A 16,520-nucleotide genomic window follows, 5' to 3' on the forward strand; every position below is an offset into this window, starting at 1 on the left:
CTGAGTTTCAGCTGGGCCATAATGCTGAGTAATAGCAGGAAGAGCAGTGGGTCTTCTGGGCTTTCCACATTTATTTGCTCCTTGCTGGGAACACGGCAAGTCAGGAGGTCACTTTTATTTTCTCTTGGTGCCATGGAGGTGACCTGCTTCCTCTAATAACAGCAAGAACATCTCAGGCACTGCAGCACGACTCCATTTCCTGTCATATCAGTTCACCAAATAAGCATCCAAATATTAGATTTGTATTATTGGATTTTTTTCTTTGTTCTCAGCCTTTGTACGCTGCGAGGGAAGCATTCGATAGTCCTTCTGATTGTGATAAAATACTCTCAAGATTATGTTTTCATCCTGGGCCCCTTTTTGTATGACGTCACGATTAAAAGACCTCATCATCTTATGTTTCAAAATGAAATCATTCTCTTTTCCATGCACTGATTAGAGATTGCTAGATCAAGCAAAAACAAATGTTGTGCAAAATATGCATCACAAGGCCAGCGAACAAGTATGCGACAATTATATCTGTTTGTTTACATCTCTGTATTATACTAGATCCCAGTATTCATGTAATATTTAGGCTTGCAGGCTTGCCTAAGAGAAGCATTGTGAGTTATATTTAACCGAGGTCAAAGTTGAGGAAAATGAGCTTGAGAGGATCTGGCCTGGATCTGTATAAGATGAATAGTCTCTCTCCATGCAAAGAAAAACTCACCTTTTTCTCCTCCCCCTTCTGAGGCTAATTCATCTCCCAGCAAGGAAAGGATCTGGTCTTGATTAAAAGCAGGGGACTGTTAAACTTGACATTCATTTCAGGATTAATCTTAAGGTTAGGCTCAGTTTGCGTTTTTCCCTCTTCCACCCTCCATTAAGACCGTTTTCAAGCCCCAATGTGAACAGTAAACACATGGTTTGGCCAAGGAACAGCTGTAATTTCTTAAATGCCCACATGCCTACCACACTATCCTCAAAGACGAGTGGAAAAGCATAGAACCTCATTTTTTTCTCCTTGATGTAAGGCCAATCATTCCATTCTAATGGAGTCTCCAGCCATATCTGCTGTTTACATTTTTGTATTGTCATCTGACACAGTTTGTACTCGCTTTGGTTCGTCTTGGCAGGAAAGCAACTATGTGAAGTTAAGTGAGGTGTCACTGGGCTAATGTGTGTTATTTTTAGCATCTCTCTTATCCTTGATGGACTTTTTATCTGTCAAGCAAAAAGCTGTTAACCGAGTGTGTCATTGCACAGTAATTTCATGCTTTAGTGGGTTGAGATCATACAGCGGCCTAGACGTCACCACAGGCTGTTTATAAACTAACATGGCTGCTTGGCTGCTTCCAAAACAAAGGATTTTTCCCTTTCTTTCTTATATAATTCAGCCTGATTGGTCCTTTAACGCTCCACTCTCACCTAAAATGGACATGTTCTTGAGAAGATCAGGTAAAATTGTTTCACTGATGTCCGAATTTCTCGCACAAGCTCATAGCAAATTACCTAATGCTTTTCAGCTACCTCCTTTACCTTTTTGTGACTGCAATATAGGCTACTAAACAATACTTCTCATTTATTTTGACCATACTGCAACAAAATTTTGAAGGGAGAGTCCAAAAATGTAAATTCTGTCATTATTTACCATTATTTATCATTCTAAACCATGACATAAAAAAGATATTTTGAAGAATCTTTCAACTGTTTTTGTCATCACAAAGAAAATGGGATCCAAACTAAATTGAACCCCATTGACCTCCACTGTACAGTTAATAAACTGAGACAATCTTCAAAATTTCATCTTTTGTGTTTCATAGAAGAAAGCCATACAGATTTGGAACGACATTTTGGGTGAACCATCCCTTTAAAGATTGGCTTTAAGTGAAATTTAAATAACTGCAAAGGTAACAATCAATATCAACTGATACTAATAAATTAAAGATATATATTAAAGACATCTACATTAAAAAAACACAAAATAGTACTTTAGTCAGAGCAGACACCATCTTGCACAAGCTAAGTAAGCTGTGATGGAAGTACAGTCATTTCATTTGTTGTATGGTTGAGTCCCTACCTGGGATTGTGCCAAAAGAAACTTTAATGTATGTCACTCACAACCTTTAGTTTTAGTTTGAATTGAATTAAATATAGTGTTTACTAATGTCAAAGGGGATGCTTTCATTTTGGTCCACAAATCCAGAAGACTTTACACCAAAAATGAGTTTGAGAAATTCATGTTTTTAATGCATCAAGGGCCAGATTTACTAAACAGGGCAAATTAGCGTGAGAAAGCAATTCCGATTGGAAAATTCTGGGTAGTATCGTACAGACACAGCCGGATCATTTCCATAATGACCAACGCAATCTACCAAGAGCAGCGCAAATTAGCGTCTGGTTTAAGACATGCTTATTTTGGGGTGTTAAATAATGGCGAAAAAAACCCCTGTAAATTGACAAAAATCACCTTCCATGATTCATTTAAATATGCTCCTCACATAAATTGCAAAAAAGTCAGCTATAAAAAATAACTGTCCATGCCTGTTCAGCTCAAATTCTTCACTGCATGTCTTTAGTGAATCCTGACAGTAGTTTTTTAACACCAAAAGAGGTTGGCGCTAGCGCAAGCTGTTATTAATCTGACCCCAAGTTGGCAAAAATACAATGCATTGATTTCTCAGTGTCATAAAATGTAAAAAAAAATAATAATAATAATCTACGGCCCGTTTTCACAGACAGGGTTTAGATTAAGTAAGGATTAGGCCTTAGTTCAATTAGGACATTTAAGTAGTTTTTATAAACTTGCCTTAGAAACACATTACTGCTGTGTGCATCTTGAGACAAAACAACGGCAGTGACATATTATAAGATATTAGTGCAAGTTGCTTTCAATTAAAACAACTAAAACATGCACTTTATTCTGGGACTATGCTTAAGCCTTGTCTGTGAAACCGGGGGATTGTATTTGTAGTCAGAACTTCATAGCCATAGTGACTTTGTCTTGATAACATTATGTCTGATTCTCATGACATTTATACCAGCAAGTACCAGATGGTATCAATGTTCATTTCCACCACCTTAAATGAGGGCACTTAAAGCCAACTGCTGTTGCTGTTTTTAAATGTGTTTCAAGGTGGTGGTAAATGAAGAGCAGACCTGTCGATTTGCTAATGTCCAATAGGCTCCTTGGAGTTCAAAAATAGAAAAATATAGAGTGGGGAGAGGAGAGGGATGTTAGATCTGTGCCAAGGATCAAACCAAAAGCACAGCATTGTACGCAGATTTCTATCCATTCTGTTGAGGAGAACACATATGCAGCTCTCAATGGAGACGAAGTACCACTGATATTTTCTATGGAGAATTTGAGATGTTTCTGCCAGTCTGCTGTCTTTCTCTGCACTTTTATGTCTTGCCAACTTTACCTGCAACCAACCAAGTAGTTAAATATTGGATCTTGTTTTGAAAGAAACCTAGATGATACACAAACAGTATGATGAAGAAATGCAACAATGGCATGTTTGTCTGTGCACATATAATCTATTTGCAGTCAAAAAAAAAATCTTCAGTATGCAATTTAAAATGAAATGAAATGAGCTAGTTAGTCGGACATACATATGTGCGAGTGTGTGTGTGTGTGTGTGTGTGTGTGTGTGTGTGTGTGTGTGTGATCAATCTACTGAGAGTGGAAAATCCACTATGCGCCAAAGTTCTGCCGTTTTAAAAATGGTAATTATAGAAATATATCATTCCACAGATCCTTTTATGATTAGATAGAGTAATATTTTTAGAATGCCAGTGGCAAATTATTCCACTGCACATAACCCTGCATCCTCCTCCCTTCATCTCAGTGTCCATATTTGTAAAGGAATGTCATTTATTTCCACTACAAATAATTTGCTTTGAAATGTCCGCGGAAGGCTCTCAAAAAGGAACATAACACCATGTAACCCCTTGTAATAATGTACAGTCATACTTCAGCTATATTTATCTCCATCTGTTTAAAATATTAAATCTATTTGTTTATTACTTTGTATATTTGGCCTCATACTAGGCATATCTAGGCATAAAGTGATACTCATAACCTCAGTGTTTCCATTTATTTATGTTTATGTTTAAATTTATGTTTCCATCCGTTTATTTTCTAAATACATTACATGGCTGTGATGGCCAGATGTTGTATATTTTTGGTGTTAATAGTGCAAAGTGCCTGTGCAAAATCAGTTTTTGTGTGTGTTTTTGGTAATTGTTGGTTTGGTGTGTTTGAGTGCTCATTGTTACAATTACACTGCAAAAGTTCAGTGACATTTTTATTTGTGGATGGTAGAATGCAAATACTGATACTGACATAATGACATACAATAAATGTGGAAAATTGAACTACACGATTCAGGGAGCAGGGTACACAGTGAACTCCACAAAAACGCTACGCGCTACTACAAATGATGGCCGTGAATAAAATATAATATTCAGAAGTAAACAGTAATGTTTAGCTGACATTTAGCTGAGTGTTTATGTCAGAATGTTTATTTTCAAACCACAACCTTCTAAGTGCTTCTTTTACCAATATATTTAACGATATCTTTTGCATTTCTAATCCAAACAACGTCAAACTCGGCACTGCACTTACTTGCCCGTAGCAAGACACCTGTCAAGTTTGAAATCCATCGGACTAACGCTTCGAGAGATATGCGAAAACAGACACACAGATGTTTCTGTAATTTATAGATAGATAATAATCACTACTATTGTTCATACCTGGGGTTAGTGTTTTTATCAACCCTAAGTGTTAACCTTTGGCTTGTAAATCTTACTACACTGTTTGTGCTATGGACATGAATGATAACTCCAATTGCGCAGGGCTGCGTTTCCCAAAAGCATCGTAAGCCTACTGTAAGTTGATCATAGAGACCATGGGTGGCAATTGTTCTACGATCAACTTAAGCTTACAATGCTTTTGGGAAACGCAGCCCAACCTGTTTTTACTTTTCTAAGCAGAAATTTTTTTGTTTTTCGACTTTGACTTGAAAAATAAGGACCAGAATATCAGTAATTCGCTATTTTGACTATAAGCCAATTAGCAACCGCCAGTAACAACCTAGAAATAATGTTACCCATGTACATACTAGGTACTTATTATAGTAATTACAATTACTGGGTAATAACTAGGTACTAACCCTGAACCTACCCCTTACCCATGTACTTACCTTATATTATTCAGTACTTTCTAGGTAAATACACTGTAAGTACACGTAAGTACTGTACTGTAAAAGAAAGCGTTACCAAATTCGGATGATAAAATGACCAGCATGAAGCTGTTTGACCAAGGGGGGCTAATAAAGCTAGTTAAGATGCCTGATAGGGACACCAGCATCCACAACACAACATATGCTGATGACCAGTAGTGCTGTGACGTTAGTGAATGATCTCATTTCAAGGTGCAGTGGATCAGACGAATGTGCTTTGATCTGCATTTCACACACCATCAAGTTCTGGTTACATAATTCGCTCTGGATACACTTGACATCTTGCAAAACTTCAGGGAAGTGCTGAGTCAGAAACCTGGAGTATAGAAAATGTGCACATACCGAACGCAATGGACTGTTCTGGTGTCACCTGTCATCGCTGAGTCATTCAGAATCGGCCCAGCTGTCACTGCTGATACACACCTCACGTCCTGGCACACGGTGGACACGACACATCCACAGCTGTCATCTCCGGGGACGTTCACTTTTGGCACTGACATGAAGGAATATGCTGGAGGTTTTTCACAGATTGTGACAGGATACAAGGTGTTTGGCGAATTGACGCTGTGGAAGAGAACTGGCTCAGCTATCCATCTGTTTCTGCAGGAGAACCAGCGAGCAGCTCGAATCCTTCATCTTCCCCTGTCTCTGGACATTTTTATCGAGCACATTCACTATTTCCTGATGCTAAAAATGACATGTTTAGATTCTATGTGTTGGGAAGAATTGAGCAGAGTCTCTAGTGACTGATAGTAAATAGGCATTTAGAAGACATTTTTATCAAAAGCAACAAATTGTACACTTATCACAGAACAATCCCTTAAAACAGGAGTCTCAAACTCAAGTTAAAATCAATTTGATTTGCATGCAGGGTTTTAAGTATAAACTATTCACACCTGAAGGGTTGTATGATTCAGCCAGCAGGAAGTATGAGACCCTTAACTGTCCTCAAGGACACAATATGGGGATCAAACCAGGAACTTTAGCTTTTTTAGTCACAACCCTTAAATTCTACAATTATTAACTTACATCACACCATCCACAGTTTACTGTGTTTCACCATCCACTCTAACTGAAATTATTTTTTGATACAAAGCTTGTCTCTTGGGCCTCACATTATGTTTCATATCTACTTTCCCATGCCATGTTAGGTATAAAAGTTTCTCATTTTAGATTATTGTTTGTCATCACACTGAAGTGTTTCACCAGCGGTTGGCTAGAAGTTTAGGGCATATTTGAGGGGTTTCATGTTGAATACCTATTTTTGGTGTACACATTAGCCTCACTTCCAAGTGCTTATGTGCAATGCCTTTAAAAGGCAAAGCAAACCCAACACTGAGACATTAACCATTTTTTACAGGTCTCTGAAAATAATGCAATTAAATACCTCACTAAGCTGAACAATCAAATCAGGAATGTGATAGCCTACGCACATTTGATGGCGTTCTTTTGGAAAATACTAATCGGTCTAAGGTGTTTCTATTCCAGCAATCCTGTTTCAGATGCTACCCTAAAGGAGTTTCATAACAGCATGTTTTTACTTATTTAGTAAGCTATTAAAAAAGCTTTAAACTATCCCTTTAAAGGCCACTATCCCTTTAAGTCCTCATGGTGAAGGTTAGAATACATTTGATTTGGGAAAATCCTCTCTTTAACACATTAGGCTGAGAGTGCTGAAGGCTGCTCAGGCCCAGCAGGACTGATTACTAAACTGAGAGACAAACTGCAGATAGAATTGCTTTCATCAGTTCCTCTCCTGCCCAGGAAATGAATATAAAGTGTCATAACAGATTCAGCCAATCTGTCTCTCCAACAGGGTCCAGTTCTGGCTGAGCTGATTGGATGTTTTGCGAGGCGGGCCTAGTTCCAAAAACTGCTCTGTCTCATAAAGAATACTATGACGTTCATCCTGTCAGCGATATGCTGACATTATTCGCAATCATTCTATCGTGGCCCTGATGAGATTGATATTGGTGGAACAGCTCTTGCTTGTTTCTGGCACAGTAAAGAAGCATTCCTGCTCAACTTTCTCTGTCCTCTGTTAAGACATGAATTATTCATGTTTTGACATTTGCCAGTAAACAGAATTGAAATATTCATCTCTTGTTAATAAACCTTGTTTATTTTTTGTCTTTCAGGAAATGTTCGAGGCGCTCTTCCTTGCGTACGATGAGGGTGTGACGTTCCAGCAGTTTAAGAGCTTCCGACGTGTACGGATCAATTTCAGTAACCCCAAAGCAGCAGCCAGCGCTAGAATAGAGCTGCACGAGACACCTTTCAGAGGAAAGAAACTCAAACTCTACTTTGCCCAGGTGAGAAGTGGTAGTTAGTTACATATAACACAACAACACAAAAGACAAACTAAGCATTTGACAAGTGATATCATGTTGTTTCTGCCTAAGTCTGAGCTGATTAAGCAAAGTATAGTGTGTCATTTCTCTGCCACTAGTGGCACCAAACGCATTAGAAAAGACTATACACATTTTTACAATGCCATGTCTGAACATTTATAGATAAATAGGACAATAGAAAAAGAGAACAATCGATAGATAGATAGATAGATAGATAGATAGATAGATAGATAGATAGATAGATAGATAGATAGATAGATAGATAGATAGATAGATAGATAGATAGATAGATAGATAGATAGATAGATACTGTAGATATATAACCATAGAGCAACAGATAAAACAATAGGACTAACGATAGATAGATAGATAGATAGATAGATAGATAGATAGATAGATAGATAGATAGATAGATAGATAGATAGATAGATAGATAGATAGATAGATAGATAGATAGAGAACCATAGAGCAACAGATAAAACGATAGATAGATAGATAGATAGATAGATAGATAGATAGATAGATAGATAGATAGATAGATAGATAGATAGATAGATAGAGAACCATAGAGCAACAGATAAAACGATAGATAGATAGATAGATAGATAGATAGATAGATAGATAGATAGATAGATAGATAGATAGATAGATAGATAGATAGATAGATAGATAGATAGATAGATAGATAGATAGATAGATAGATAGATAGATCTGTTCTTGCATAATGTTCTCAGATTTTAAACATATAGCACATATTTGTGAATAGCTACTTGAGAAACATCTGGTTAGATCTCTCCATCAAATGTTCCAGTCAGGTCTTTGTTCGACTGAATCCTGACTGGACTAACACACTCTCTGGCTCTCAGGTGCAGAAACCAGCATCCGAAGGAGACAATTTGCACCTGGCTCCTCCCCAGCCTTCGAAACAGTTCCTCATCTCCCCTCCTGGCTCACCTCCAGTCGGCTGGCAACAGATTGACGAGACCACACCGGTTATTAACTACGACCTGCTGTATGCAGTTGCCAAGCTTGGCCCAGGTCAGTCACAACTCGCTCTCAATCTTTGTTTTAAGGCATCATTATCTCTGTGCATCATGTGCTAGTATGAAAGGTCTACACCTGAACAGCCTTGCATGCTGAGATATACAAATCCTTATCCTCTCAAATCAAGCACATCCATTACTCACTCGGTGGTCCCTTGTCTTAAATTGTCCCCTTCACTGCAGTGCAGGTGATTACTGTACGTTCACCATCCTGCTCCTAATCAATGCGCGTTCTTCAGCCGACCTTCAAGGGTGTGTGTGTGCGTGTGTGTGTGTGTGTGTGTGACTCCTGCTGTGCCCCGATGAGCAGTTACTGTAGTCAGTGCTTGTGGAGCTGTAATGTGTTTTGATTAAAGCTGCCGTATAGATGCTTCTGTTTATCTGGGTGTTTGACAATGCAGACAGGGGGCTGTGTTTGGTATGGACCACACACACTTCCATACAGTGGGCCTGTGAGTGCCCTTGCTCTCCTGGGAACAGCTCAGCCATCTCGGAGTAAATAAGCACTTTACGAAGCACCTCTGGGTGACCTTTTTCAGTGTCTCTTTCCTGTTAATGTGTATCTCCAGTTCCCAATTAACGAGCTACCATACATTTTCTGTGGAATTTTTTATAGCATCATGTATTAAGTTACAAATGGATACTGTTCTTCCATAACGTTATGTAACTCTATAATCATCTTTGTCCTTTGTCTTTCCATTGTCCACCACTACTTTACTCTTACAAAAAACACTGTGGTGGAACTATGATATGAAACGATAATTTCATAGAATCACCATTATGGTATTGTCCAATAAACCAAGAAATTCAAGAAACGCTTTATAGTAAGGTTCTCTATGTTAATATTAGTTAATGTAATAGTGTATCAAACTATATTTTTTAAAGCATTTATTAATCTTAGTTCATGTTATTTTCTACATATACATTTTTTTACATTAACATTCATATATTTTGCATAAACGTGAATTAACAAGGAACAATACAGAGGAATTTATAAATTAACATTACGCTTGATTAATGAATAATGTAAAATATTGCTGTTTATTGTAAGCTCATGAAATCTAATGGATTACTTATTGTAAAGTAGGACATATAATTTTGGCTAGTGTATGGTACATCAAGGCTTTAAAGGGTTAGTTCACCCAAAAATGTAAGTTCTGTCATTAATTACTCACCCTCGTGTCGTTCCAAACCCGTAAGACGTTTGTTCATCTTCAGAACACAAATGAAGATCTTTTTAATGAAATCTGAGAGCTTTCTGTCCCTCCATTGACAGCTAAGCAACTACTACTTTGACGCTTCAAAAAGTTCATAAACAGATCGCAAAATTAATCCATATAAATTGAGCGGTTTAGTCCAAATTTTCTGAAGGACTAAATGATTGGAGAAGTCCAGCATACATCACCAAAGAGAAGTCTGTTGTTTCACCGGAAATTATTAAAAAAATTAATTACAAGGTCAACAATTAAATAAATTAATAAAACACATGCATGGATGGATGAATCATTCACAATTATGGTGAATAACATTTAGAAAATTTATGGATTTTCATTTCATGCTAACTTTATGATAGATTGTATCTTGAATATAAGTGTTTATTTTTTCTCAGTTCACTGGCAGATGTTTCCCATATTTTTAACTTGTTTACACATATAAAAAAAAATATTAAAGGGATACTCCACCTAAAAATGAAAATTCTGTCATCATTTACTCACCCTCAAGTTGTTGCAAACCTGTATGAGTTTCTTTCTTCTGCTGAACACAAAGGAAGATATTTTGAAGAACGACTGGAACTTTGGCACCATTGACTTCCATTTTTTCTACTATGGAAGTCAATGGTGCCAAACAACTATTTGGTGTTCAGCAGAAGAAAGAAACTCATACAGGTTTGCAACAACTGGAGGGTGAGTAAATGGTGACAGAATTTTCATTTTTGGGTGGAGTATCCCTCTAAGTAAGACAAAAATACACTTGAAAACAAATCTTAATATGCTGTTGCTTCTCAAGTATATATATTTTTTTCAAGATTTTAACTACAAAATAAGTCAAAATGCTAATTAAGAATATGATTTCTGTAGTGTAGAAAGAGCAAGAAGACGCTACAACAGAAGAGACCAGAGAGAGAGAGCTTTCTGCAGATTTGCTCTTACCATCATTGACTCTTGCCTCATGAATATCATTCCTCTCTATCAAATCCATATCAACAGGCTCATGTCAATAACCTTTTATAAACGACACTGGCTGCATTTATGCTGTCTGCCGATTTCCAGGAATACTAGACAATCCCAGCCATCAGCTAAGAATTGCTTTGAATCCATCAGCCTTTATCTGCAGAACTGGATCTTTCCAAAATCAAGCCGAAAACACAACATCGTTACTGTCAGTCACTTTCACAGCTGTTTTAAACTAAACAATCCATCTGAGAGACTTTTTTTTATCCATAAGAGTGCCATGCGGTTTCTCGTAATGCGTCTAAATATGTCAGTATTATATCACTCAGCCTGATCCATCTGCCTCCCAGGCTCGAGCATCATCGTCTTGTGTTCTCATCTAAACGGCTGCTCGGCACATTCAGTCCATTTTGCCTCGTTTTGCAACCAAACAGCTTCAGAGCATGTAGAGCACGTGAGTATATGACGGTTTAAAAGCTCTGGCTGGCAGTACATCGCTTATGGAACCAGGTCAATTTTGAATGCCACCCTCTGTTTGTTTGGTCTATTTTTAGCTGACAGTGTAAAAGGCGTTTGGGGATTATGGAGTAGGAACATTTGAATTATGCAACAGGGCCTGGCATTATGGACTCTCATCCATCAAACCCCCGAGGGATCAATTTCAAAATCCTGTGAAAACATCCTGCTGAATTCTAAATCTCTCTCTGTCTGGCTCTTTCTAAATAACTACGGAGGAAGTATAACTGATGTTTTAACCTATATTATTTATGTAATGTAGCTATGTGATGTGCAAACAAATAAGTCATAGCTTATCGGAGTGTTACAACCCTTACTCTGTAGTTCAGTCAAATACTTACTGTTAAAGGTAGGGTAGGCAATTTTCAGAGAGGCTAGCGAAAGCGAGCTAGCTTTGAAAGCATGCGATCCCATCCTCCCTTCAGAGTGTCTCCAAAGCCACGGCTCCTTCAAAACACATGAACGCATACAGCAGAGAGCAAACAAAAGAGATGACGAGAGGCTGCGTCTAATTACCTCATGTCTCAAAGCACATAACAATTCGTGCATTCGGACTGAATTCAATGATTGGACAAATATTTTATGGTCCTACGCCTTCCACAGACAATATATTAGGGGTGGAACGGTACAGGTATTCGTATTGAACCGAAACGGTACGGGCGTCACGGTTCGGTGCACGAATTTACACGGAGAATACACGGTATAAAAGTAAATAAAACCCGCATGCAAATTAATTAATGTAATGCGGAACTACTGTTAGATACGCGGGTTCTTTAGGGACACATAATCTGTACCATCGGCTTAGCTCTGAACGCGCGTTCACTTCAAATGTTGGCTTAATTTAGACGCGCGTCCTATTCCCTAATTTGACGCTCTATTCGCGTTTGGTGTGACCGCATAATGAACAGGCTGCGATGTCAAGATTGCAATGCTGGAGTGTTTGTGTGTGCGCGAATAAGAGAGAGATAGGCGCGGCCGCGATTGAACTGTGTGTGTGTGTGTGAGAGAGAGAGAGAGAGAGAGAGAGAGAGAGAGAGAGAGAGAGAGAGAGAGAGAGAGAGAGAGAGAGAGAGAGAGAGAGAGAGAGAGAGAGAGAGAGAGAGAGAGAGAGAGAGACGCGATCGAACAGTGGACCCATAAAAAACATACTCCGTCATTTTGCTGATACAGATCATTAAACCTGCAAAGTGTTTACTTATATTTGTGTACACTCGCAATAAAACACAACATTGTGGTTTTGTCACACTGTAAACTCTTGTCAAACTGTAACCTACAACTGTCACCCAACCAAAATCACACACACACACACACACACAGTTTTAAAAGCAAAACATATTTATCCAACTCCATTTCAAAACAGTCTGTGGGTCCGATATCTTTTGGAAATTCATCATATTGCATTGGTTTTCATTTCTTGTCCTCGGAGCACTAATCTTACACATTCTACATTGATTAAAAAAGAAAATCGAATGTGTTTTTAATGGTAGTATTATTTTATACAGAAATCAATTATTTATAATTCAGATGAGAATAATGTTACATTGTTAATTAATAATGTTAATTGAAATTAAGGAAAACAAATATATTGATCTGAAATATAGCTAAATAATTTTAAATTAATTCAGGTACAATTACCAAACACATCGCAAGGTCTTTTTGTCTTTTTATTAATTTAATTAATAAACTAATTATATAAAACTATTTTCAGTGCACTACAAACAAACTGGTTCTATGCCTTTATTAATAAAACTTATTTAAAAAATACAATGCCTTCTGCATTTTTGTTTTGCTTTTCCCTCCATTGTACCGAAATCGTACCGAACCGTGATGTCTGAACCGAGGTATGAACCGAACCGTGACTTCTGTGTACCGTTCCACCCCTAATATATATATATAAATACATTTAGACCACTTAATTTAGTGATTGCTCTCAGGATGTGAAGAGACTTTCAACCAGCATAACAAAAAATGTTTCTGGAACAAATCGTCCTACCCTGCCTTTAAAGATTTTGCAGCTGTGATAGTACGAGTCACTGTGAGATGCAAGGCTAACATGCAGATGGTACACGAGATCTAGGACAATGAGAGTCTCAGCTGAGATAACTCATTGTTGTAGATTTTGCGATTGTTTCAGCATTGGTCTGGTTTCACAGATTCTATCGAACCCTGGTGCACTTGCATTCATCTTACAAACGTGCACGGAGCAAAACATTACGCATGTCAATACATTGTTTTTTATTATTTAATGCGCACCAGAGTGAACAACACTTGGGTTTACTGTATGCGCGTTGTATGAAGGTGACTTTCTGTTGCTTGTGAACCAACTGTTTTGAGGAGACAGCAGATTGTGAGCCAATCATTTGCCGCTCTGATTGCACTCACTAAACACGATTTCACTGCACGCTCTCGCTCGTATCCAACGTAAATCATCCCCACTGTCATCCCTTTATGTGTTTTGTTGAACCAATGACGTCGTCATCGGCTGAAATGCATGCACAGGTTACTTTATTTCCTAAACAAGTACACACCCGAGTTCTTGTTGCTTTCACATTCACTTGAATCGCGCCACAGTTCCAGTCAGAGATGGGCTGCGTCTGAAATCGCATACTCTCTTGAGTAGGTACTTATTTTGAATAAGTAATTACTTAAATTCTAAAAAGGTTTGCCTTGTTGCCTTTATCATGTGACCTACCAGCTTCAGTTATGTCGCTTCACTTCCATTCATAAATCCTCTCCCGTGGCCTTATGGGATAGTTAAGTGTCCATCGTATGCACACTTCAGAATCTCACCTCTTTTATCAGTAATGTGATTTGGACACACTTCTTTCGTCACATATTGTTTTTGTCATATTGTTTAGGGAAATATGCGATTTCAGATGCAGCCATGGTCTTATTATTGGGAGATACGAGGGTGTGTGACTATACCATTGGATAAAGCGTAACGGCTAACTTGGATCACGTGTGCCTTGATAACCAATCACATTACAGCCTCTTCGTTTGCAGGTGTTACCCTTTTTTCGGCTAAGGTTGCAGGCTTGCCTTCAAGTGGCTTTGGTTCCAGTGAAACCAAACTCAGACCACCTCCGGCAGCTAGTCTCAGGTTCGGTAACTCGGTCCGCTCCCGGGTCCGCATGACAGCTTTCACATTACCAATTTTTTCATGCGAACCGTGCCCCATTTTTTAAAACTAAACTGTTTTACATCAGAGTGACACATACAACACTCACTACTACACATATATAAACATACACAGCAGTGCTAGATTTGTATCAAGTGGCCATATCCCCTCAATGGCTGAGTGAGTCATTCAGAGTTGCATAATCCCAGAGCGGTACATTGAAACAGCTTCACTTTTCTAGTGGTTTCACAGCCTGTTCTGAGGTCAGCCAATCAGAAATGTTTCCACATGCTTAGGGTGAGAAAAGAAGCCACAGGCTGGTCCTAAAAAGAATGCGTTTTTTTTGTTGTTGTTAATCTCTGTTTATTGCATAATCCCGATAAAATGCTTATGGTTGTGATGATTTTGGGCTAATGGAAACCCCCTCTTTCATTTGCGGAGTAGGAAAGGTTTTATAGGACATACATAGGACATAGTACATGACAAAATACCACTACTAAGAAATTATTTTCATTGATTTTTGTATTAACAACTACACATAAACATCATTCACTAGATAGAGACCATCACATTTAAAATGAAAGAAGTGTCAAATGTAAATTGTCTGAGGATAACGCATCACGTATGCTTGCGTAAAATCAATCTGAACTGAATTACAGGACTGGAGATCACACTCCAGAGATCAAGCTGGCATCTTCCGTCAATTAACAACTAATTCTCTGCTTTAAGTCTTTAAGCAACAACATTTAATGTCAATTAAGTGTGAATTTAGAGAACAGTACATTATTATTATTGATTACCACGAAAGAGCAGCATTGAACCATGTGAAACAAGGCCCTATACTACAGTAGATGCAGTGCATGAGAAAAGACAAGCGTATAAGGCACACTTAAGTTCAAATATACCCATTTCACCTAGGGTTGCAGCTAAAAAAGGGATACATTTATCTAGATATTTTGATATACTATTAGAGACTTCAGTGAAGATTTTTGACTGATGACTCGAACATCAGAATTATGCTTAACTGTTTCCTACTGAAGTTTAAAGCAGAGACGCAAGATAAAGCATGCTTGCAAAATGAATCCGAGGAGTCTTTATTTAATAAACTAAATTATCAATTAAAAGCCATAAAAACATTTTACATTGCCAGCTAAATCTTCACAAATATTTCATGAATATTCAATATATGGGCCAGTCCTAATTTCAATATTAATTTTTACACAACATTGACTGAGATCTGTTTTGCCGCTTCAGTGACGTTTCACTGCCTCAAAGTTTTGACCTTGTCCACCCGTGATGGGCTTCGGTCACAAAGCCGGCGCATGTTAATAGCAATCGAAGGCAATAAGGGAACAGAGGAGACGGTACAAACTAGTGAGCAATCCACAGCACTCAAGTGGAACCATGTGGCAAGCTAAACAAACAGCCCATTCAGCCCAGGCACCTTGACTGTGTTAGACTGCTGTCGGATGGCAATAATGATTGTGGTTGTTGTGGAAGGAAGCTTTTTTCCATTGTTAAGCCTGTGTTTCCATACACAAGTTTGTGTCTGAGAGGCTGTGTTTTCCACATGGCCCGCACTGAAATTGTACAGTACAACAATACACGCACACTCCAGCTCATTAAAGCAAAAAGGCTTTTGTTGTTCCCTGCTCTGTTTACAAGGCGCATACCCAGCCGCTTCACCCTGAGAAAGCAAGAGCACTTAATGAAATATTCCTGCTGCATCTGTGGACGCTTAGATAACAGACCTGGAGCCAAGCATGTGGGGTGTGCAGGGCCCAGAGAGGGTTCTTATAGCTATACAAAGCACAAGAACTTTTCAATTGAACACCTATGAACCTGATCTGAGGCTTAGAGAGCCTGTGCTTTATATTTGTACTGGATTCAGATCTCAAACTATGAGGCATATGTCTATTTATTAGCATAAATGCGTTAAGAACCATCATGCACAATAGTTTCTTGTGAGAGGGCCAGGGGTCCAACGGTACCCTAAAAATAACAGACATCGACATTCACAATTTGTTTCAGTTCTGAGCATGTGTGTTTTTGAGACCGTGACAGAGACCTGAACGCATGAAAATGATGTCACACTG

The 16,520-nt window shown here is 38.3% G+C and overlaps 1 protein-coding gene across 2 annotated transcripts in view; it reads left to right on the plus strand.

The window, feature by feature from the left end:
• Window positions 1-16,520, plus strand: part of rcan2 (regulator of calcineurin 2) — a 68,718-nt gene that overhangs the window by 47,486 nt on the left and 4,712 nt on the right. For both annotated transcript variants that reach the window (XM_056269117.1, XM_056269118.1), the window contains 2 exons: window positions 7,364-7,537; window positions 8,443-8,614. In XM_056269117.1, the coding sequence (XP_056125092.1) occupies window positions 7,364-7,537; window positions 8,443-8,614 (346 nt within the window). The remainder of the gene's footprint in view (window positions 1-7,363; window positions 7,538-8,442; window positions 8,615-16,520) is intronic.

The sequence above is a fragment of the Rhinichthys klamathensis genome, unplaced genomic scaffold (assembly GCF_029890125.1).
Source record: "Rhinichthys klamathensis goyatoka isolate OS25496 unplaced genomic scaffold, OSU_Roscu_1.1 h1tg000281l_1, whole genome shotgun sequence".
Taxonomy (NCBI): Eukaryota; Metazoa; Chordata; class Actinopteri; order Cypriniformes; family Leuciscidae; genus Rhinichthys; species Rhinichthys klamathensis.